The following is a 25,994-nucleotide window of genomic DNA, read 5'->3' on the forward strand; positions in this document are numbered from 1 at the left end:
TGTGGGGCCTGTCCAGAGGTGAGCACTCTCTGGTTGGGTTCTAGTGTACTGAGGTCTAGAATCTACCTGGGAAGGAGCTTCAGATGGTCTAAGTGACTAGAAAGAGGTCGACATAAGGACCTATGGAGAGCACTAAATACGGATGCTTACAGAACTAAGGAGAGGCTGTTAAATATAATGGCTATGTGATCTTGGAATTACAGAGCACCTCATTTTATTTTTATTTATTTATTTTTATTTTAGAGACAGCAAGAGTGGAGTTTGTGCAAGCTGGGAGAGAAGGAGAGGGCGAGGGAGAGGGAGGGGGAGAATCTTAAGCAGGTTCCATGCTCAGCAGAGTCTCTTGTGGGGCTCAGTCCCACAACCATGAGATCATGGCCTGAGCCAAAGGACACTCAACCAACTAAGCCACCCAAGCACCCCCAGAGTACATCAGTACATCATTTTTTTAAAAACAAATTTAATGTTTATTTATTTTTGAGAGACAGAGTGTGAGCAGGGGAGGGGCAGAGAGAGAGGGAGACACAGAACCCGAAGCAGGCTCCAGGCTCTGAGCTGTCAGCACAGAGCCTGATGCGGGGCTCGAACCCGCGAACCGTGAGATGATGACCTGGGCCAAAGCTGGACGTTTAACCGACTGAGCCGCCCAGGCGCCCCCATCAGTACATCATTTTTAAAGAGGGAGAACAGAAATAGCACAGATTAAAAAGTTGTAGCTTTCCAGGGCTCCTGCTTGGGATTCTCTCTCTCCCTCTCTGCCCCTCCTCTACTTGGAGGATTTTCTCTCCTTCTCTCTCTCAAAATAAACAAACATAAAAAAAAAAAGTTGTGGAAACTATTTTCAGTAATCATAAACTGATTTATGGTGGTCACAACAGTATTTTTGCTTTGAATCTGTTGTATGTAATAGTAATAAAGCATGAGACATGGGACAGATCAGGGCAGTCTAATTCACCCCTGAGCCCTTCAGACCCCGGATTCTCAGTATGCAAGAAGGTAGAGATGCAATAGTGAAGGTTAGATTAAAACTATACAGTCCAGAATTTTAACAGGGAATATTAAAGTGAGGTCACATGGTATCTTATCTTTAAATATATATGTATATTCTAGCCCCATTTACTGCCAAGTCTTTAAAAAGTGATCACCATGGTAACAATGACCATTCCTAGCACCCAGACTGTGATCTAGAAATTCTATTTTCCATTAAAAGAAACCAGAGCAGGGCACCTGGGTGGTTCATTAGGTTAAGCGTCCGACTTCGGCTCAGGTCATGATCTCCCGGTTCGTGGCTTCGAGCCCCGCGTCGGGCTCTGGGCTTACAGCTCGGAGCCTGGAGCCTACTTCGAATCTGTGTCTCCCTCTCTCTCTCTGCTCCTCCCCCGCTCATGCTATGTCTGTCTGTCTGTCTGTCTCTCTCTCTCTCTCAAAAATAAACATTAAAAATTAAAAAAAAAGAAAAAAGAAAAGAAAAAAAGAAAGAAACCAGAGCTTCGGAGAGAAATGACTGATATGAAGTGTAGGTGAAGAGATGTCCAAGATGAGCACGGAGTGCCTTACCATACCAAATACCAGGGAAGCTATCAAAAACAACCAGGGTATGTCAAAGGACTCAGGAACCTTGAACAAGTTCCTATTAACAAAGAGTGGATGACCTGGGCTTTGAGGTAAGAATTCTAATGAATCAAAACCCACGAAAGATGTTCCAATCCATGAATTCAAAATGACACGAAAGGGGGAAAAACCCTAACTGGTCGTCTTCTGAGGAAGAGAGAGAACCAATTCATTATCTTGAAAACTGAGTAAACAAAAGGAGAGATTCAAGCATCTGTCCTACTTTCCTATATGAACAGTACTACTGGCCAAATAGTAGATAAGAGGGGGCATCCCCTTACAATTTTTACCTGCTAAAAATTGAAAACAAAGTAACACAATTTAATATCACCATTTTGCGACCCCTAAGGATCTGCTGGATCTGGGTGCTGAACATCAACGGCTGCACGAATCATCCTGGTATCACGGGCCTCTTGATCAAAGAACGTAACACTAGCTATCATCTAGCCAAGGGGATCGAGCCTGAACGTGATCACACTTCAGGATCCAGCTGCCAATTTATAGGGAATTTAGAGGACAGAGGAATATGTTGAAATGCACCATGCATGTGCAATCATCAGAAACTAAGTTGAAAGATGCAGGTCAAAGGTCGGGCTTCTTCATCAGATTCATTGTCAAGGACAAGAAAACGATGGAAGAGGAGCCAAGAGGTTACAAAAGATGTACCAAGTTCTTTAAAGTGGCAAGACTGAGCTATAGCGTCTAGAAATACACGTTCGGGTGATTAAAACCATGGAGAATGATGAGGGGGAGCAGCGGATACTTTTGGAGGGAGGGAGGTGGGGGGGGGGGGTGTTTATGACAGGGAAGGGGCACAGGGACAGTCTGAGAAGGCTGGCAAAGTTCTATTTCCTGACCTGGGCAGTGGTTACACGGGATTCACTTAACTGAACTCCCTTACCTGTTTATTTAGCGTGTTTTATAATAAAAAGTGTTTTTGTTTTGTTTTTGTTTTATTTTTCAGATGAATCAAACTTGCTTCTTCAAGAGAAGTTAATACTCTCAGTTTAAGATTTGGGCATCAAGGGTCTAAACAATGTTCCTTTCCTTTAGTAAAATGTGTCCGCAGCCATGAAAATGATCAATTTAGCAAGGCACACTAAGCAGAACAGTTCCTTTTAACATATTTCCTTAATATGATTTGGCTGCCAAAATTAGGACATCACAGGAGGAGCTCTCCTCAGCCAAAAGTCCATGAGGAAAAATGAGTAAATGTTTAAATGACACAGTTCAGGCATTAATTTGTTTATGTCAAGTAATTTTAATTAATAAAAAAGCCTTCCAAACACGGTTTCTAAGTCTGGCTCGGTCCACAGAAAATGAAGAGGGAAAGAAGAGTGGTCTCCAAGCTCTGCACCTGACATGCATGAGAGCGCCTGTAACTGACGCAGGCACGGCCTTCACTTAGCTCAGCTCTTAATGCATTACTCCCCATCTGTGCCTATGTTAACCTTTCAACATATTTGGGGCTAGGATTAAAAACTGATCCAAACCCACAATTACATTTCAAGGCTAAGAAGAACATAATCAAGAACAAGACGCTTGACATTAAAAAGCATCCCAAAGCCTGGTTTCACACATAATCTGCTTTTGGAATCTAAATGGGGGAATGTAAAGAACTTACTTTAAAATTCTTTCATATTGTTTGTCTACCTGAATAAGAAGGAATTTCTTAACCAGGGTCAAACTAGACAGAACACACCTTCTGACGTTAGCTTGAAAATAAGCACTTTACTTATTGCAAAACTTTTCAATTTCCCAATATATGCGATATATCCCATTTTATATGTATAACCTTTGGCATCTTATTTCACTATAAAGTTTCCATTCATGTTAGTAGTTTCTTTCCTTTTGGGGGAGGGAGAGGAGGTATGTGGTCCAATGGCATTCACAGAATTACTGGAAGGTCATTTTACTGTCCTCAAAATCTTCCCATGGAGCAGACGTGACAACCGCCAACAAGCACGTCCACATGCACGCTCATACAAAAGAAGAAGAAAAACAATACAGTACAACCTCTTTGATAGAAGGGCTTATAAAAGGCTTGGCTACAGTTGTCCTTTCATCTCACTAAATCATGGTATAATCCAATGGACAATCAAAACTGCTATGACTTTCTGCTTTTCAAGCCTCTGCACACACATGCTTTTTGAAAGTCGTAGGTAGGTCTCACTGGCCTGTGTGCATGCCACCCCCTGGGAGCTTACCATAACCGTGCAGTCCTCTGAACCGCTGGCAATGACCTGATCGTTGTGTGGGCACCAGTCTATGTCGAGCACCGGTCCCGTGTGGCCACATACTGTAGGGTAGGATTTGTCAATTCGACCAGTCTGAAAGAAGAGAGAAACAAACGTACTGTGTAACACCAACACCACAGAGTTTGTAGGTTTGCTCAGAATCATTTTTCCTTTATTACCTCCACCCCAAACTCTCAACTATCTATATATCACGGTCAATGTCAACTAGTAAGAACTGTCAAGTTTTATGTCCAGAAATAGCTACTGCCAAGGACATGCCACCAAATTACAAGGATCCAAATTTCTAGAACCACAAAGATTTTTATTTAATCAACTGCATTACCAGACATAGTGAACGAGAATGCTAAATCTTTTCACCAAAATACAATTTGTAAATTATAGGTGTGTTTTTACTGTTAAAAAAACAAAACAAAACAAAACAAAAACTTGGTGTTACTCAAAATGTTAAATACAACTCTTAGTAAAATTAGCTAATACCCTTGAATATACAAATCACTAGTTCTGGAAATGAATGGCACTGTGAGCACACAAAGTTAGGGTAATAAAAAGAAAATCCTTAGCAAAAGATTGAGCTTTTGCTTAGGGGCTCAATCTGTATAAGACTGTCTCAGTCTCTTTACTGTCTTTGATCAACAGAAGAGTCAGCCAGACCAACTCATTAACACTAGCTTAGATCTCACCCATTATCTAGTCCACGTCTTATTGAGAATACAATATTCAGGGGCGCCTGGGTGGCGCAGTTGGTTAAGCGTCCGACTTCAGCCAGGTCACGATCTCGCGGTCCGTGAGTTCAAGCCCCGCGTCAGGCTCTGAGCTGATGGCTCGGAGCCTGGAGCCTGTTTCCGATTCTGTGTCTCCCTCTCTCTCTCTGCCCCTCCCCCGTTCATGCTCTGTCTCTCTCTGTCCCAAAAATAAATAAAAAACATTGAGAATACAATATTCAGGGGCGCCTGGGTGGTTCAGTTGGTTAAGTGTCCAACTCTTGATTTCGGCTCGGGTCATGATCTCATGGTTGGTGCAATCAAGCCCCACATCAGGCTCCATGCACAGCGTGGAGTCTGCCTGGGATTCTCTCTCTGCCCCTCCCTCACTCGTGGATGCTCTCTCTCTCTCAACGTAAACAAACATTAAAAAAACATTTTTCAATACTGATCATAAGTAACCATCACGATATACTCACGTGACACATCTGAATCTAACAAGTCAACCTGGCTTATCAAGCCAATTTTGTGTTGACCAAGACAAATGCTATTGTAACAGGTACACAAAAGCTATTTCCTTTTTTAAACATGTTGGTGCAATCCATGCCGAGGTCCTGTATGCTCTAAAAGCGGGCGTACAACAAGGAATCATGGCCAAGCAAAACTGAACCTATTTTGTTGTTGTGTTATTCTCCTGTTAAGTCAGTACAACACTGGGGCAAGGCTTCCCAGAAAATTTTCAAGATCAAGGAATTCTGTGATTTCTCCACTGTGACTCAACTGTGGAAATGTCCCGAGAAGCAATTACGCTAAACACAAAGACCACAGTACTGAGAGTCAGACAGATATGGGTTCAAATCCAGGCTCTACTGTTCAAACAGTGGGTGGCCTTAGGCAAGTCACGTAATCTGAGCTTCAGCCCATCATCTGTGAAAGGAGTGACAATAATACTCATCTCCCAGGATTACCGTAGGATTAAATGAAATAAAGTTTTTAGGTAAATCATAACTTGGTATTACAACCATCTGTATATGGTATGTAAAAAATTTAATTTCAGATATACCTCAGAGATATGGCAGGCTCTGGTACATATCAGTGCCATTAAAGTGAGTCAAATGAAGTTTTCAATTTTACTGTGTACACAAAAGTTGTATTTATACCATACGGTAGTCTATTAACTGTGCGACAGCATGATGTCTAAAAAAACACAACGCATAAACCTTAATTAGGAAGTACTTTATTGCTGAAGAATGCTAGCCATCATGTGAGCTTTCACTGAGTCATGATCACTGATCACATATAAACCATAAATGTAACAGCAACGAAAAAGTCTGAAATATTCCAAGAATGAACAAAATGTAATAGAGGCACAAAGTGAGCAAATGCTGTTGGGAAAACGGCATCGACAGACTTCCTCGATGGGGGATCGCCACAAACCTGGTTTGGGAAAAAAGAGTATCTGTGAAGTGCAATAAATGAGGTTAGCCTGTATGGTGCCTGGAATATAGTAAATACTCAATATAAAACTACTTTTATTACTAGCTCTTCTAGTTTAATACATTAATTTACTCTATCATTAAGAAGGACAAACACGTGTCACTTATGAACTCTCATGGGGCCCAGACGCTGTGCTGAGTATTAGAGACAGAGAAGTAAACACGGCAGCCCTGTCCTGGCGGGACGTAGAGGCCGTGTCAACCACCAAATTCGGTGCAGCAGAAGACATGCGCCACAGGACAAGCACAGGTGGCAGGAACACAGAAGAAGGGCATTCCGCCAGGCCTGTGGGGATCACAGTCTTCGGGGAGGTTTTCTTTCTTCTCTTTTAAGCTTATTTATTTTTAGAGAGAAGGACAGTTCAAGAGTGTGGGGGGAGGGGCAGAGAGACAGAGAGGGAGAGAGAATCTCAAGCAGGCTACACGCTGTCGGCACAGAGCCTGACGCAGTGCGTGATCTCACGCACCATGAGCCAGATGCTTAACCGACTGAGCCACCCAGGCACAGAAAGGTTCTCTGCCGAGAAAAGAAGAATTCTAAACTGAGGTGTGAAGATGGCCCTGTCCACAGACCTAAAGCCTAGGTTTTTTCACATGCTCGTTTTCTCTTGTAAATCGAATTAAACCCAGTTTGGACCTGTGGAATTGCATCGCCAGAAAAGGAATCCTACAAGAAAGTGCCAACGAACACAGAACCTGGGTGGCATAAGGAGGGCCACACGGGTCATTTACAGGCAGCAAAGCACAGACGGCTGAGAAGCAGACTGCCTGGGCTGGCGTCACGACTCTGTCAGGTTCCAGCTCTGATGCCCTGGCCAAAATGGCTTCACCTCTCCACCTCATCTCCTCATCTGTAAACTGAGAATGTCGTGATTCCTTCTATACGAGCTGATGTGAAGACAAATTGAAGACAATCCAGGTAAAGTACTTTCCCAGCACCTGCAGGGCTCAATAAACGTCACCCCAAATTCAACAACTGCTGGAATCCACTCTGTCGTATCCCTGATCCCATCTCTCCTTAAAGAAGCAACTGCTGCTGAGGCCTCCAGCCAGGTTGTTTTCCCTATTGTCCGTACTGCATCCTCACAAAAACCGTGTGAGTGACCCAGCCCGGAAGCTACTACTCCTATTCTCTTTCTCATGAGGTGGCGGTGGACTCGCAGGTGTTCATTTTACAGTAATACTGTGATATACGTAATATGTAGTTGTAGTATCAACATCTTGAACCCACCAGCTAAAAGACAGCATGTCTCAGATTTGATTACAACAAGCTACAAGACATATTTTAAAAGTAATAAAGGAACTAAGTTAAAAAATAAAGAGGTAGGGGTGCCTGGGTGGCTCAGAGTGTCCAACTCTTGATTTCGGCTCAGGACATGATTCCCAGGGTTGTGGGACCGAGCCCCAAGTCAGGCTCTGCACTGCCCATGGAGCCTGCTTGGGATTCTCTCCTCCCCCCCATCCGCCCCTCTCCCCCGCTCATGCTCTCTCTCTAAAACAAACAAAAAACAAGAAAACTAAAAAGTAATTAAAGCAGGGGAAGGCCGTAAAAATATATGCCAAATAGCTGAGTGAGGACAGACTTTAAGGTAGAATGCACTATTAAAGATTAATGTCACTGTATAATATTGAAACAATTCACTGGGATGCTAAAGGCACTAGGAAGTCTAATTCCTCTAACTGCACAAATTCAAAATATTTATAGCAAAAGCTGAGAGAACTATGAAGAGAAAATGACAAAGCCATAATCTTAAGAGATTTTAACAAAGACTCACTCTCAAGCAAACAGACAAAAATTAGTATGAATATAGAAGACTTTAACAAAAGTCACAGGCTTTGGGGCTCCTGGGTGGCTCAGTCGGGTGAGCCTCTAACTTTAGCTCAGGTCACGATCTCACGGTTCATGGGTTAGAGCCCTGCGTTGGGCTCTGTGCTGACAGCTCGGAACCTGGAGCCTGCTTTGGATTCTGTGTCTGTCTCTCTCTCTCAAAACCAAATAAACACTGGGGGAAAAAAAGTAACAAGATTTATCTAATGGATATATCTAGCCTTGGAGCCAATATTTAAAAATGAACATTTTTTTTCAAGCACACATTAAACATTACCTTTTCTAAATGACCAATTAGGATACCACAAAGCAAATCTCACAAAATACCAAGAAATCAATACCTCATAGTGCATGTTCAGAGTACAATGCAATTCAATTAAAAATTAATAGAAAAAATATGAACCAAAAAATCCCTAAGGCATCTGAAAATTTTTTTAATTTACTAAATAATTCACATAGAAAGTCATAATGACCAATAGAAATGTTAAAACTGATCAATAAATACATGACGTTTCATAACTTGTGGGAGAGGGCTAAAACAGATCTTAACGGTAAATCAATTAGCTTTAAATGCACATATACAGAAAGTCTGAAAATTAAGGAGCTGATAATAAGCACATGAAAAGGTTGCCGTATTTTATAGAGCACACCCAAAGAATGTAAAATTATGAAAAGAAATTAACAAGAAAGAAAATAAATAATAAGCCACATCAACACAATAGAATAGATTAAGAACGAAGAGAAAGCACAAATACCAGGAATTTAACAAGGGACATAACTTACAAATATGGTGTAAATTCACATAATATGAAAATACTAGGAATAACATAATAAATTTTAAAACACCAAATGAAAGAGGCAATCTCCTAGAAAAAAAACATATCAAAAAATTGTCAATAAATAAAAAACCTGAATAGACCAATAGCCATAAAAGACCAGTAACAAAAGTCCACATACTACCTACCTCCCCATGAATCTAATCACGTAATACCAAAGGCCACTAGGCCCACGTGGTTTTACAGGAGAGCTTTACCAAACACTCAAGGAAGAGATCGGCTCAGACAAAACTTCCCAGAGAACAGAAAAGAGGAGTACCGCTCAACCCCTCACTTAAGGACTGTACCACCCTGATAACAAAGGACAGTATGACAAAGAGAAACTGAAGCCTACATGACAAACACTGTTGCAAACTCTCCTCAAGAACAACAAAAAAACATAAGCAGAGTGCAGACAACTTGCAGACAGAGACAATACATATGCAACATCCATATCCAACAAAGTCAACAAACAACCTAACAGAATGATGGCAAACGACAGGAGCACAGGAGCACTGAATTCACGAAGAAGTAAACTTGAAAAGCCCATACAGATGTATGAAAAGATACTTGGTCTCACTCAGTGAACTAGAAATTAAGATGCTATGGTAACATCTTATACCTATTAAAACTGGCAACAATTTAGAAGCCTAATTACAAGTGTTGGCAAGGATGTCAGGAAAGAGGAATTCCAAACAACCGTTCACCGAAGGCTCCTGCTCTGATTCTTTTTGAGAGCAATCTGGAAACAGGTAGAGGTGAAGCTGCCCACCCCTGAGCAATACCATTTGAGGTGGTCTGTGGGAAAGAAAGGTTCCCGTATTTGCACAGAAAGGATTTTAACCGCAGCATCACTGGGAATGGTGAAAAAAGCAGAAGCAATTTAACTGTCCTTGGTATGGAAATAAATACCACTTACACAAAAGTTTAACACACACAAAAATCAGTCTATGTACAGATACATACACATGTAGCAAAAGTACACAAATAGAATACATACCAACTTTGAGGAAATGATTACCTCTGGTGAAGGAGAAGAGGAAAAAAGGGGAATGGTATTTTAGTTACATCTGTTATGCTTTATTGTTTTTTAAAAAATGGGAGGTAGGAAACAAACATGGTAAAATATTAACATCTGTTTAATCTTGTGGGTGAGTACATGAGTGTCCTAGTATTTTGTTTCCTATCTTAAAAAATAATTTAAAAAAGAAAAAAACTTTACTCCCAAGGGAAAAAAGTTTTTGTATCTGAATTGTTTTATCTTTGCATTCTTAGGCTCTGCCCAGCAAACCACATCTGGCATCTTTGATGGCAAAGTACACTTACTAAACTCTGAACTTCCAAGGACATCAAATAATTTTTTCTAATACAAGTTGTTCTTAATTATACTGTGAAACTTACTAAATGACTTTTTTTTTAGGTTAAAATTACACAATCGTGGCTTAAAGATACCGTTCAGTCAAGTCAGACATTTGAGAATAGTAAGTAGTAAGCCTCTCTTCCACTCTCAGCTCAGTGCTGACAAGTCCAGAGCATCAAAGTATTAAAGAGCCGAATGTTTTCACAGGAACTTGAATCCCAGTGAAAGGGCAACTGCTACCAACTGCCCTCCTTCCCATCAAAGCCAAATAAGAAGAAAACTTGCGAACCCTTTCAGAATGCTTATGTTACATGGTAGGAACCGTACGAAGACCTTTCTATCTTCATTCTCACCAAGCTGCTTCATGATATAGCATCTTTACTGTCCTCATTTTCTAAATAAAGAAATGGAGTGAAGCAGCACAGACCTAAAGCATCAGTGACGATCCATCCGTACTAGATTTCCATAGGGCAGGAAAATTCCCACTAGGCCATGGGTTGTGAAAAAGGCACAACAGTAATGTTAAAACTACTGGCAGCTGGTCATCAGAAATAGAGCTCATAAAAATGATATCCTGCCACCAGCTGTTTCCTCTGGTTGTAAACATCATCACAAAGCCTTACAACAAATAAAAACAGGGAAAGTGGCATCATATTGCAGCAGAACAAAAAGGCCATCGACTACATGTCTGATAAAGGAACAAAAAAGGAAGAAAGTGTGAGAAGAACTGGCATCTTAATGGCACACTTGGGGCACCTGGATGGCTCAGTTGGTGCAGTGTCCAACTCTTGATTTCGGCTCAGGTCATGATCTCAGGGGCTCAGCTTGAGCCCCACTTTGACTACTTGCTGGGCATGGAGCCTGCGCTCTCTTTCTAAAAAGAAAAAAAATTTTTGAAAAAATTTTGAAAAAAATAAATGTGCCCTAATCGTTTTACATACAGGATGTATGTAAATCAACCAAGGGTCAGCGATCACGATTTCAAGGGCTTACACTTGAGTATCTTCTTACCCATAATAAAATCAATTAAGAGAAAAGCACAACATATTTTACCCTATGAGTATATGTTATTAAAAGGGCAGAGCTGGGCACTTATAGACTGCTGAGAGCTCGGTACAAGGAAACTGAAAGAAACCATACAACAGTGGCCGTATACGGTAAAGATGTGGACGCACCGTTCTGAGAAACATTTTGCACTAGCATTTAATGAGAATGTATTTCTCATTCCTACCCATGACGCGTCCTCATTCGTCATCCGGTCAACGAACCGAGGCATCCATGTCTAATTGCTGGCGTGTGGGGGGCCATTCAAAAGAGACACCCACTGTAAGTCAGGCTGGCAACATGGCTCACCTGAGCTTCTAAGCAGCAAATGTAAATAAATGCAGAGGCTGGAAAGAAGAGTTACAAGAATTTAATGCCAGCCCCCCCCCCTTTTTTTTTTTTAACTAAATGGTGGTTTATTTTAAGAACTACCTATCAATTTTCCAAGGCTCCTATAGAGAGTAATTTCATTTACTAACAAATCAGGTCACTGTCTCATTAAGGATGTGTCACACCTCAGCTGCATCATCTAGAATATTCCCACTTTTCTAGCATGGAATTGAAAGTTTAGCTGAGAACAGTCTGTCACTCTTTAGACTCCCTGCTTTAAATAATGTGTACAAATTCATTGATTACTTACTAGTCCCAGCCACTTGCCATGAGAGAACTCTATGTACACCTCTCTAGCTAAAACTCCAAGTGGTGGGAATTGCCAGCAAGTCAACTCAAGGGGCAAAAAATGACCCAGGTTACCAAAGGCTCTGGCCCCGAGCCTCGTTCACACACTTGGGGAATACTAGTGGACTAGGTCAGGGCACCGAGTTATGCACTATCATTATCTGAAAGATCCTTTGGCCTGCCCGGGGCCCAGCAACATGAGCCCCAGGGAAAATTCAACCTCCAAAGTGCATGTACAGCTGGCACAAGGCAGAGGTGTGACAGCACAATTTCCATGTGGCTGGCCCAAGCTGAGGCTGATGGCTTTGACATGTTCCAGCCACCAATCCGCATCGTGGCAGAAAACCACCTAGACACCAGCATTATCATTTACTCTGGGTTTGGGGAAAGTTCTCAAAAATTTCAAAGCAGCCACAAAACTCAAAAGAGCTCCTGGAAAACTGATGCTTCAACTAAACCCAAAGTTAGGCAACACTTTCCTCCAACAGGCACGTTTGGAGAGGGGAAAGTGATATCAAAATTTAAGCACCAGTAAATGTATTCTCTAACTGCTCTAAGAAGGAACACTTGTAATTTTAAATAACTTTGCAAACACATTCCTCCTGAGGTATACAAAATGCAGTGTAACTCTTATGACATGATAGTCCCGGTTGTTCAAGACATTTCCCATCCATTTCAATGGGAAACCGTAACTGTCCCACCTACATCTACCAGTGCACCTTACTTCTCACACCTCATGTCAAAAAGGAACCCCTACTGGGGCACTTGGGTGCCTCGGGTCAGTTATGAATCCAACGATTTCAGCTCAGGTTATGATCTCACAGTTTGTGGGACTGAGCCGTGCATGTTGGGCTCTGCACTGACAGCACGGAGCCTGCTTGGGGTTTCTCTCTCTCGCTCTGCCCCTCTCTCTCAAAAGAAATACATAAAAACTTTAAAACATACACACACAAAGGAATCCATACTTAAGAAGTGAACTCATCCTACATGCTGAGGGCAGTACTGGGCAACCAAAACGCTCTAAATATCTACGGATAAATATGTACAGTAGTCCTCTTGCATATTTGTTCCTATAAAGGAGCTCCACTCTGGGATGTGTCTTTTTTTTTTTTTTTTTTTTTTAATTTTTTTTTTTTTTCTCAACATTTTTATTTATTTTTGGGACAGAGAGAGACAGAGCATGAACGGGGGAGGGGCAGAGAGAGAGGGAGACACAGAATCGGAAACAGGCTCCAGGCTCCGAGCCATCAGCCCAGAGCCTGACGCGGGGCTCGAACTCACGGACCGCAAGATCGTGACCTGGCTGAAGTCGGAGGCTTAACCGACTGCGCCACCCAGGCGCCCCAGGGATGTGTCTTTAAAGGAGCTAATGGTGGCTCAGTCCGTGAAGTGTATGACTTTGGCTCAGGTCATGATCTCACAGTTCATGAGTTTGAGCCCCACGTAGGGCTCCATGCTGACAGCGCAGAGACTGCTTCAGATCTTCTGTCTCTCTCTGTCCGTCCCTTCCCCGCTCTCTCTCTAGTTCATAAATAATAAATAAATAAATAAATAAATAAATAAATAAATAAATAAAAGAAGCTAATGGTATATCTCAGATGAACCAGCAGACATTTTCACCCTCCCAAACTCCAAAGTCAACAGTAGGAAGCTGCCAACATGACCTCTGCATTCTATAAAAGATCATTCAGAATGACTGTTTCTTGATGTAACAACGACCCCTCACATGATAACCATTTTCAATCCACACATTAGCTTGCTCGCTCTGGGAGCATCTAATGGATGGCTCTTTCAAAATGTTACCATTCGGTACAGCTACCCAGCACTTTGCCCAGCAGGCTCATTCTCATGATAACACAGGTTTCCAAAAAGTTAATAAACTCCCACGGTGTTAAAAAGTGACACGTTGGGGCGCCTGGGTGGCTCAGTCGGTTAGGCGACTGACTTGGGCTCAGGTCATGATCTCGCGGTCTGTGAGTTCGAGCCCCGCGTCGGGCTCTGTGCTGACAGCTTAGAGCCTGGAGCCTGTTTCAGATTCTGTCTCTCCCTCTCTCTCTCTGACCCTCCCCTGGTTCATGCTCTGTCTCTATCTCAAAAATAAATAAACGTTAAAAAAATTAAAAAAAAGTGACACGTTAATTTTATCAGTCAAATCAAGCATTCCCCCATAAGACGCTCCTTCTGCATACGACGTCTTTCCAGCTGACGTCCTGGCATTCAGCGACGCGGACACCCACACTGTTCCAGGGTGCTGGCTTCTGAGAACAGTCCACACCATCCCTCTTGGCTGGTCCGGCACGGCAGCTTCCCAGCGCCTTTCCAGCTTCGGACCTACGGTCATCTTATCCAGCCGCTTCATGACCCATCATTATAATCTGTGCTTATTATCCAGACGGGCTATTCTACCCTTGGATGTAAGGGTCTAACACAACCCCTACCCTATCCTGAATCAAGGAACAAGAGACAAAGATTTTGCAAACTGTCTGTCCCTACTTTATCTTCACATAAGTTTTTATTTTAGGAAAAAATGTTAATCAAAATCACTTTATATGCCCAAAGTTCAATAACTTTGTCATTCCGTCCATACATTTGAGGATCTTTTTTGTAAGGCACTGACAATAACTCCTTGCTGGCCTTGGAGGGACACACTGAGAACTCCCCAACTCCATAAGGAGGACGGGAAGTCAAGCAAATGCTCAGAAGCTAAGGAAAAGTTTTCCGTCAGGCAGAAGGGCTCCACACACACCGTGTGGAGTTCAAAGGAGTCCAAAAAGGATGTCTATTAAAGTGGGCTTTCTGGTTTTTCAACTACCTTTCTCTGGTATCAGTATTCTTTACGTAGATACACGCTCTGCTGAAATCTCTTCAGGCCCTGCTGCTTCACACGAAGATAGCTGGGGAGAGGCACAGGTGATGAGACAGGGACTTCCACGGCAGACTGGAAAGCCTGAGGCACACGATATCTGACTTGTGGACAAGCTGGTCACCAAGAGGGATAGCTCCTGACCCAGGAGTAGTACATTCGGAGGAGGTTTTACTTTAAGAGAACCAAAAACACCAACCTTGAGGGTAAGCGGAGGTGCCCTGGAATAAAACACACAGATTGGGTTACCCAGTCCTGGAAAGTAAGCCAGACACTCGAGCTGCCAGGGAGAGGCAGGGCGCTTCTGCAGAGGCCTCACCTGCCTGTGAGCGAAAAACAACAGTCTTCACGGGTACGAGAGAAAATGCCAAACAGATGATTTTGGTTATCACGGGCCCTCTTTAAAACCTGGGTCTAATACTGCATAGACCATTTTAAAAGTCCTCATTAAGAATCTGAGGGAAGTTACTGTAAAACTATTGATTTCATTATCAGAAAGCAAAAACAGTGGAAGTGAACGTCTCCTTACTCAACTGCACCCAAATATGTAATCGGGAATAGACGCTGTATTTCCTAACAAAAAATCTGTAAAGTGAAAACTTCATCACTACAGACACGTAATTCCAAACACTTCTGGTCTGAGAACAAACAAAAAACTAGGAACCCCAGATGAGGTGGAATCTAGTCAAAATAAAATTCAGCTTGAAAGCAGAAGCTGAAAAGCAAAATAACTATTGATATAACTGCAAATCGAGGAAATTAAACCATTCAGTATCAAACCAGAAAGCAGAGTAACCGCTTGCTTGTACTAAGCAAATGACACTGGAGGGGTCTCCCCCAGGACCCTCTGAGGGGTCTCCCCCAGGACCCTCTGTGAATGACGAGGCGTTCCAGAGCTACCACCCCTTTCGATCCCAGCTCTGCACGGGTTTACATACAAGCTTCAGAATAAAAATCCACCCTCCCTGAATAAAGTAGGGATGAAAACCAGAAAAATAGTGTAAGTTGTTTTTGGGGTTTTTTTTTTAAGGTAAATGCCTTGGGTTCCATGGCAGAGGCAGTTCACACCTTGTAGCAGTTATAAACACGCAGGACAGGAGGACAGACCCAGTTCAGCAGACTGTATCATTTACTCATGACTTACAAAGCTCAGCCAGAAAAGAAACCCAAGTCACCGTTCCTCTAAGAGAGCCAACACGTGCTCCATCACTCACCCCTCCCAGCTCAGCCTCCCCTGGACTCAACTCAGGTCCCACCCCTAACGAGCACAGATATTCAACTCGGCAGCAGGAAATTTGCTGCACATGGTTATAAGGAGGCTTCTGGACAAATCAGGACTGCAGATGTTTGTCCACTAAACCCTGGGTCTATTTCAGAGTAATCTGAGTTCAGAAACCTTTTCTTTGCCGCTTCCCCAGACTTAGGTTATAACGTTTGGACACCGAGGGCTTCTGCAGGCAGCACTGGCCCGTGTGCTCAGCTCAGATTCACGCTCCAAAAAACCAGCAAAGAGTTAAATGTTCTTTACACTTGACTCAGTGGCTTCCCTTCACCACACACTCCCAGATCCCACCATTCTGTGAGCCACCAAGCAGCCAATCAAAGCAAAGGAAGGAAATTATCCTGGCCGGCTGACAGCCCCAGAGCTCTGATGGCCATATATGGTAAAAACCACTGTCAGAGCCCTGTCAGGCCTGCGGGCCGGCTGCTGTGGACAGATCAGTGAACTGCAGCGGCAGGAGAAGCCGGCCAAGGAAACGTACAAAGGACGGGCTGCCTGCTCATCTCCAGGGGAGGAGGATGGGGAGGGGACGGGAGGGGGGAAGCTGTCATCTGCCAGGGCACACTCTGAGTCACAGCCACTCACTGTAATCAAAAATAGCCCCGGGGTACATTGTGAGGTTCCTTCTGCCAGGATTCTGTGCTCCGTTGTTAACTGGGGGTGAGCAGTGTATCCTCCCGCCATGAGCCCCTATAGCAAGACTGTGGCAAACAGTCACTGGGAGAAAATGAAAGGGCCCTTCTGTGGCACTTCATGTGGTAATGAGGCCGTACAGTGCTCGTGTGGCTGGCGGCTCGTGACATAATTTGGAAGTCATTGTTCTGCACCTGGTGCCCTTCCCCTGCATCCTCCTCCCCCCACCCCTGCCTCCCAGCCTTTCAAGGCCCATACAATCGACAGTTTTAAGGTGCTCAGGGCATCAGACAGCGTCTATTTCAGGAGGCGTGAATGGGCATCCCACGACACATCAGGATACTAGCACTGAATAAAATTATTCACTGCCCGTGACACTAAAGCTACCATGTGCCAAATGTCCACATCTGTACAAAGGGCTACTGGCGTCGCTACCCTTGTCCAAAACGGATCACTGTTATTTGTGGGAATGGAAATTGCCTGTCAGCCGTGTACAGTAAGGGGGAGACGCAGCCAATGCAAATCCAGCAGGTGCTGGCAGTGACTGGGGGTCATGGAGAAAAGCACCATCAGGAGACTGGCGTCCCTTTGGAACTAGCCCGTGAAAGAAGGCACTTATCAGCACGGTGCCTGGCGCTTAAAGGACACCCTCAGTAATGTGAAGTGCTGCGAGATCTCCTCGCTGTGGCCGTGTCCTCGAGGCACGGTACAGACCCAGTATTTTCCAAACCCTAAGACAATTCTCTGAACTGACAGAACCGAAGCCCTGACGAGCAAGCGTTTTGTTATTAAGCCTTCTAACCCCAGAGAAAGAATGCAAAGGATTAAGTATCAATTAGACCACAGTTTCTATATCAAAACAAAAACAAAAACAAAAAAATCTTTCGCACTCAGTGGGGGAAAATGTTCATCAAAAATATACACGATACACATGTACCAATCAAATAAAGACTCAGAGACCCAGGTTCTAATCCACGAAAGACCCCACAGCTCTGGGCAATCACTCAATCTGAGTTTTGATTTCTGCAACTGCAGAACACAGGGATGAAAGCCACCCTAACCAGTGCAAAAACTAAGACACCGTGTATGAAGGGGACCCTCCAAGCACATTCTGATGTCACACCCGAGTCTCATTTTTATGAATATGACATGATGTCACTGCCTTCTCCTGAGGAAGAAACAGGAACGATGCTGTGTTGATCCAGTTATGACAATCCTAAAATGGAGAATGGTGCTGCTTATTTTCTGGTTCTTGTCCATATGATGATTAAGGAAAACACCAATTTTGCACTATTTACACTGGAAGTGACAAAGAGAATGAAAGAATTGGTGTTTCTGCCAAAAAGCTACCTGTCACCTCCTCTTAATCCCTCTGATGGAACATCCCATTTCACCAGTTTCACCAAACACCCACCTCCACTCCCCAAGATCCAGGAATCTGAGGGAGAATGTGGCTCCCACCTCATTCTCTGTCCTTCTGGGAACAGAGCACCTCTTCAAACTCATCAGTTTAGCGAATTGGCTGGGCTCCTCTTCTGTTTCATCCCTGGCTCCTACACACAGGAGAAACCTGAATTCCAGTAGAACCTTTTCTGTGATGTCTTCCTTGATTTAGGAGCCTCAGCTGGAACTCATCTCTCATCACTGTGTCAGACAACTTTACGTGCACACAAAGCTCCCCACTGGAGAGATCAAGGTCAACCATTACCAAAGCTTTTTAAGAGCAAGAGCCCAGCAAAGGTCCTGGCGTTGAGCAGGTACTCAAATGTCTAAGGACTGAGTATGAATAGGTGGACGAATAAATATGATTTTTTTAAGGTACTGCTTTAAAGAGACTCTTAAAAACTGAAAACAAACTGAGGGTTGATGGGGCTGGGAGGGAGGGGAGGGTGGGTGATGGGTATTGAGGAGGGCACCTGTTGGGATGAGCACTGGGTGTTGTATGGAAACCAATTTGACAATAAATTTCATATGTAAAAAAAAATAAAATAAACATTTTAAAAAAATAAATAAAAAGAGCCTTTAAAAAAGCAAAAAAAAAAAAAGGTACTGCTTTAGACTTCACTCAAGCTTAAAGAACAATGAACTCTTCATATATGTTCTGATAATATTACTGGTAATACTTTTAGAAATAACCTTTACCTGTAATAAGTTCATTGTAAAATATTTTGAAAAAATACAGGTAATTATAAAGTAAAAAGTAAAAATCACCTTCAGTCCCACCATTAATGTTAACATTCCTGACTCTTCCCCAAAACCAATAACATAATTTGAAGTTACACACAGGACAGTGACTATGACGTTCCAACACATTTTTTAGGTTATATGATAATATCGTGGAACACAGGATAACCAAATTTGCCATATAATTTTCTCTTGACACTGTACAGAATCCCTCAATTATTCATTTAAGATTTATTTAAGAATGTTATATACCTGAATCTATCTATGTATCTACATAAATATGTGGAAAGAGTGCCTAAAACTACCAAAAGGCCTTTTAGGTCGCTACTAGTAACTCATTTATTCACACATTGTGTGACCTAACATTATGAGTCAAGTGCTCCGCTATAGTTGAAGAATACATGTATTAGTTATCAACCACTGCTTAGTAAGTTACCCTGAAACCTAGCTATTTAAAACAGTCAACATTTATTCTCTCATAGTTTGAGGGTTAGGAGGCCCAAAGCACCTTATCTGAGTGGTTCTGGTTCAGAGTTCTCATGAGTCAGTATGTCAGTCAGGGCTGCACGATCCACTTCCAAGACCACTCACTCACATGGTTGGTCAGCTGGTGTGGACTACGGGTAGGAGGTCCCATGACCCCTCCAGAGAACTGTTTAAGTGTCCTCGAAACATGGTGCTTCCCAAAGGGACAAAGTGGAAGCCAGTAAGTTTTCATGACCTAGTCTCAGAAGTCACATGCCATCAATTCTACCATATCCCAGTGGTTACACGTTCAGCCCTATTTACTGCGTGTGTGTGTGTGGGGGGGGGGTGGAGTTGGTGGGGGGCCACAGGACACCACGAATACGAGGGCAGAATGACTGGAGGACATCCTGTAGGTCCACCACAATGGATTAAGGCCAGATTCTGGAGAACCTCTACCAAGGGCTACTGTACAAACAGCCATCCAGTTTGCATCCTCCATCCACGTGACTGTCAAAGAGATCAAGAGGCTGTAATTATAATCATCCTCCCCTTATCTGTGAGGTGGCTAAGAAAATAATTCTAGTACAATGTGACAGTGCAGGCTGTGGTACTAGTGGCACAGACAAGCAGCTAAGGGAACCCAGAGGAGACCTTCCCCTGACTCTGAGTCAGAGAGAACACTTGAGTTGCATACTAGACAGTGAGAAGAGGTACTTAGGATACTGACCGAAATGAATCAAGATTTCTTCCTCAATCGTTATGAAAGAAAAACACTCTAAAGCAACCCTTGTCAACCCAGGCTCTGTGAGAAAATTAAGTCCTGATGCTCTAAGGCAACACGTGTATGTGACGAATTAATTTCTCTCGTATGCATCTAGAAGGCATAGCATGTCCCATCCTTGAGAGAACCAAGAAAATATTTACTGAAATTATTTTCTGTTGGACTGAATTCTTTCACACAACCCTAGTTGATAAAGACTACAAAAGGAGTTGAAAAGATAGCTCAGAGACATAAAGCAATGTCGCAAATATCCCCACACACAGTTCCTACAACAAATGGGAGAAACATCACTGTGTGTAAGAAGGTACCGCACAGCTATTCCAGAGAACCAGGAGAGGAGACAGTGACCCAAAAGGTTAACAGAGGCCTGGCCCCACACCCAGCCCACCATGGCCCAGAGCTCAACTTCCTCAGAGGCAATTACCAGAAGGATGAAATTAGCCACCACCCCAAAAACCCCAAGTCGGAAGGGTCCAGGGAGGAAGGGAGAAAGCAATTAGGGGAGATAGGAGCCCTCCAATTTGCATCCTCCACTTAAGTGAACGTTAAGAGATCAAGAGCATATTAGTCTAACAGCTCCCCCCCCACCCTTGTTTTAAGTCAGGATTTAGATTCACTGTGATCTGAAGTTTCAGTGTGTAGGTGCACGCACACACAAGTACCGTCCCACAAACACCGGTGTTTTGAGCCACCACAGCTCACGACAGGGATGGGAATGCCCCATCCCGCATCACCAGTGCGGCTGCCCCACAACAGCAGAGGCTTGTTCATGCCCACGTGATACAGCACACGGGGAGCTGAAACCTGTATGCTCTTGATACAAGGCAGCTTGTGTAACCGAGCGGGGGGGGGGGGGGGGGGGTGCATCCCTACGGTCAAAACCACAAAGCCAACTTCTGTTCTGCAAGACTGCTATTATTCATCCTCTGAAAGACCAAATCCTAAGAAAATGTATTAAGCCACACCTTGCAAGTCATGACAGCACGGCATGCCACAGCTTGAGAGGAACATTACAAAAGAGATCCTGAACCATGCGTGCTAATCAAAATCACTCCACCTCAGGGCTGAGTACTTTCTGTAGTCCTCTAGCAGTGACCTCCTACGATCCCACTCTCCCTAATACAACCTTCTTAACAAAAACGTCAGAAACCATACACTTAAAATAAATCTACATTCATTCTTAAGTTTGCCTCTTGCTATACATGTGTTTTACTGTCTTTGTCTCCGCTACTCTTTCCATTTTAAGTCCCGCAAGACAGAGATCAGGATTTTCCCAGAATCTAACCACAAGCCTCACGAAGTAGCAATAATAAGCCCTATTTACTGCTGACACTAACCGGCTTTGAAGAGAAATTCATGGAAGGCCGTGTTTTTTAACAGGAGCCTTCCTGAAAGAGTCACAATACATCTGAAGATCGATACGTGCATATTCAATATTAACATGCACAGAAAGCCCCAAAGCATCACCAAAACCAACCTGCCTGTCTATAGTCAGAAAGAAGGGGAGGGATGGACATTACTAGAAGTCTCTGAGATGGTCATTAAAAACCATGCCCGTCTCCTACAGTTCACGTTTAGAGTGATTCCAGACTATCAGCACGCACTGGAGCCCAGCACACACCCAGAGCATCGCTGCCTGCAATCTTGATTTCGGGTATCATTTCGTATTATATGTGAGAATTTGGTTTTTCTTTGCTTTAAACAAAAGCAGCACCTCGTTATAAAACTATCTCAAAGTTGTCAAGACACTGAAACTGCAGGAAGGACAGTGACATATCCGTGTCCCAGTATAAGTCTGCGGTAGAGCCGGGACTGAACCACCCGGCTCCCCAGTTCCCAGACCCGCGCTCTCCCTCTATGCCACAGCGACTCTAAGGGCTAAATACAGACACTTTAGGGCACAAAAATCCCACATGGTACATGTGAACCCATCGATTACAAAAGTCAGTAACTCCCAAGTACTGACCTCATTTCCAATGGCCAGGCTGTCACCTCCTCCAAAACAAATTAATCTTTGAGGAGCAGAGCCACCCAGACCGTATATTTGTCTGGGAAAAAGACCCTTGAGGCTCCTCCAAAAACTAACACTTCTTCCAAACACGGTAACTTATTCTATCTTAATTCCTACAAAACTGGTTAAGGAACAAAATACCAATGCAAGTGAAAACCAAATCCTAAGATCTAGTTAGCTTAGGAACCACAGGCAGGTCTCCCTTAAGTGGTATTAATGAAGCTCAAAGTTTCCCATGGTTTGTACAAGTAAAGGTGGATTCACAGAGCCTTTTGTGGGTGAACTTGAAGAGAACTGTCTCAACTCAGACAAAGATTAGCCATTCAAAAGCTATTTCGGGCTTCTCAATTAGCTTCTTCCATTTCTTTGAAGGAAAAAAACCAACCCAAACGTATCCCTCAGTCTATAAAAGGGGGAATAAAAACGCAAACTCCCAAACAGATGGCGGTGGTCTGGTACTGCTGGATCTCGGCTGACAAGCTGAGGTGTCCTCTCATCTGGCCACTGTCAAACCCGCCACACGCGACTGACCGTAAATTCAAACTCCCACTCTAGAATCGGGTAAGCAGTTATAATACTGTAATGTATTATTTGCCACAAAACAGCCATTTTCTCCACAGAAAGAAAAGTATTCAAGTAGAAAATTAAATTTCAACTTAATGAAAAGATTCTCCTTTAAAATATAATCACCAGCTCTGCCAATAAGGAAGGTACATTTGGAAAACACTTAACAAATTTGTTTCCAAAACGCATCCCTCTCCTATTTCTGTAGTGAGATGGTCCCATTGTGGACTATCGCATCAATCGGGCCACTGAAGTAAAAATCAGGTGTTAAAATGAGTCAGTTATGAGCATCTGAGAGAAAATAAAGTACAGGAGAATTGGAAATTTTCCCAGTGAGAGTTTTCCCAATGAAAAAACACCAAAATGTAATGGGAAATGATACTTTGACAGCAATTCACTTTAACCACTTTCAGAATCACACGGTCCATTATGAGATGTACCCCTAATATGCATGGCTGAGAGTCAGGGGGACCCAATGTTCTCAGCAGAGTGGAAACAGCTGTAACGTGACCCAACACCTGCGTCCTCACCAGTACTGAGCCCTTATCACTGGAGCTCAGGACTCATCAAACTTATTTTCCTCCTAGAAGCCAACTACAAAATGACGCTTTGCAAGCGCTCTCTCTCTCTCTCTCTCTCTCTCTCTCTCTCTCTCTCAGCACCCCCTCCCTCCTTATCTGCAATGCTGTGATTTCCTGTTAAAGTAGTACTGAGTTTCATCTATAATATTCAAGAACAGTCAGAAATTCCCAAATATCCTACCTCCTCCCCATATGGGAGAAGGCTCTCTGGAAGGAGAAAGTCAGGAGACCGGGAAGTGGGGTAAGGTTGAAGGTCACACGTAACAGCTTTCAGTAAAGACCCTTTATTTCTACCACTTATTTGCACTGCTTAGATTCTATGCTACAACTCAGTCTTGTCCAGACTTGAAACCTGCAATGTTTGGGGACATTTTCTTAAGCTCTCATTCCACTTATCATTCAAAACACCAAAAAGTCTCGAAACTGATCACTCACTACACCAGAGGAGGAGGAAGATTAACTTACAAATTTCTGCTCCTCTTAAAAACTGCACTTTTGAGAAAAACTCCCGTGAGAAGAGGATTATTAACAAAATCATAAGATGCCCGTGCCTGCCCATGCTCACAGCATCATTATAATCTCTTATCCACAGCAGCCACACCCAGAACAGAGTTCACCATTCTGTTTAATGATTCTCTGTTAGAAAAAACTGATGGGATCAGTAAAGTGTGTGGAACTGAGTGTCAATTACATCGGAGCCTAATGGTCTCCGCAAGCACACAAGTCTTAGTGAACTCTCAATCCCCAAAGTCAATCTATGACAGAATAAATCGAGATTACCAGAGGTTGTCTCAGAGAATGGAAAGTCAGATTACTTACCTTGTGCAGAGGGAGCACAAGGAACGCCCCGCCCCCACTCGCTTCTATGATTATGGCAACAAATCGGGGATTGACAGCGCAAAAGGAACTATCCCAGGTCACTCGAGAAACCCGGATGTCATCGTAACACTGGTCATTTTTCACCGCTTGTCCAAATACATGCCGAAACTTGCTCTGTCGTACCACTCGCCTCATTGTGTCTGTAGAAGAGCAAAAATTATGTTAAAATCATGCACCTACCTGCAAGTTTTATTTTTACAAACGAGAAACTCAGAGAAAAAAAACAAGTGAACGAAAGAAAGGAAGAAAGAAATCAGAATGATACGGCATTTTGTCTGCTCTCCTAAAAAGTAGCCAAATGGCAAATACGAATTTCCTTCAGCAGCACATACCCAGAGAAAACTGCAAAATGCGTCAGGGAAAGAACTACAAAGAAATGAAAAATCCCTAATTCAAGATCCAGAAACAGCTCATCAGTTTTAATTTCAGGACAAAGGTCAAGGCAAAGAACGAAGGAAAATTAGCCTTTCAGGGTTGGGTGGGAATTGAAAGATAATTCACTCCAACCCTCCCCATTTATAGAAAAGGAAACTCCAGAGTGAAGTTACGTGGTGAATTTGAAGCTAAAGAAAAACCTCCAAAAGTTATGACGCTGTGGCTTTTTCCTCAGTCTGCCAAGGTAATTTTTCAGATTTTGAGCATTTTCCCCAGACATCAGCACTCCGCCGAGAGCCGTGCCTGCTTACGAGTGTTTCCACAAGACCAGCTATGTGTGGTGGCAAATTCAAGAGACGTAAGCAACCATCCTGGTCTTCAAGAGCCTTCCAATGTAGGAATAATAATCAGAGCAACTTACAACAGAACTCCTGGTGCCAAGTGCCAACAGGACTGTGACTAACACAGCAGACGGGTCAAAAGCCAGGTCTTAGAAAAGAGAAGCAAAGATTTAAATATAAAGTAGTGTAATGAAAGTGCTATTTAGGATGGCAGTAGCATATCAGACGAGGAGAAGCTACAGGCAGTAAACCAGGCCTGAGAAAGATCTGAGACGATCATGGCAGTAGGAGTCAGAGGAAAAGAATAATTCAGGGAGGGGAAACGAAACCAGGTTGGGTTTGCACGTCATTTCACCACAGCCATTTCACCACAGCCATTTCCCAAGTAACTGGGCGACCTGGGAAAGGGGAAGTGACACTGAGCTGGTGTTTCTGGGCTTCCTCAAGGGTCGCTTCGGACTCCAAATTCCATCAGGTGTCCCAGAGACATGTGCACTGAAAGCTGCTTTTATCACCAGGCCTCACCTGATCAAAGTTTCCTAGACTGCACCCAATATAATTTTCCTGTCTTGCTAATGCAAGACATTCTGTTCCTATTGGCTAGGATAGAAGGAGCCCGGAGAAAACATAAGAGGAAATGGAACATGGTCAAACCTGACAAGTCAGCTGAAAACCAGTACTCCTGACTGCTATGCACAGAGGAAGGTTAACACCTGTCCACTCGTGCCAAATGGGACACATGGTGGGCTGTTGCTAATTCCTTCCCTCTGACGACTCCCTTCCTCATGGCTCTGGGCCCACTGCTAAATGCAGAGGGAGATCATTTATATTTGCCAGAGACTCCTTCTACCCTTCCAAGGCATGTGCAAAAGTGGACTCTTTCCAAGCCTAGGGCATGTGGCTGGGCTGAGGCAACAAACGCTTGGCAGGCAGCTGAGCACCCGTGTTCCTCAGCCCAGCTGTTGCCAGACCTTTCCAGCTGACGACCAGGACCATATATTTAGAGTATTTGGTAGAGGAGATGGCAACTTATTCGCTTCCACTTGGCCAGAGTCTGTCATTTGTGAAACAGTATGAGTAGTTCTCAAGCATGAATAGATAAGACAGCTTCTATGAGGTGGTGAAAACCACAAGAAAATCACATCCATACAAAAGTCAAGGTACAGCCAGCTGGTCTCAGGATCCACTTCCCTATACAACCATCTGTATAAGTTACCAAAAGCTGGAATCTTCCCCACTAT

At 43.4% G+C, this 25,994-nt stretch overlaps 1 protein-coding gene across 2 annotated transcripts in view; it reads right to left on the minus strand.

The window, feature by feature from the left end:
• CORO1C (coronin 1C) overlaps positions 1-25,994 on the minus strand; it is a 78,246-nt gene that overhangs the window by 25,541 nt on the left and 26,711 nt on the right. The window contains exons 1-3 of one of the 2 annotated variants that reach the window (XM_047828014.1): positions 24,834-24,984; positions 23,978-24,177; positions 3,819-3,941 (exon numbers count right to left, since the gene is read on the minus strand). In XM_047828014.1, the coding sequence (XP_047683970.1) occupies positions 3,819-3,941; positions 23,978-24,172 (318 nt within the window). In that variant the 5' untranslated portion in view covers positions 24,173-24,177; positions 24,834-24,984. Of the gene's footprint in view, positions 1-3,818; positions 3,942-23,977; positions 24,178-24,833; positions 24,985-25,994 lie in introns of those variants that run through there. The other variant, XM_047828013.1, reaches the window with a different exon arrangement.

This window comes from Prionailurus viverrinus, chromosome D3 (assembly GCF_022837055.1).
Source record: "Prionailurus viverrinus isolate Anna chromosome D3, UM_Priviv_1.0, whole genome shotgun sequence".
Classification (NCBI taxonomy): domain Eukaryota; kingdom Metazoa; phylum Chordata; class Mammalia; order Carnivora; family Felidae; genus Prionailurus; species Prionailurus viverrinus.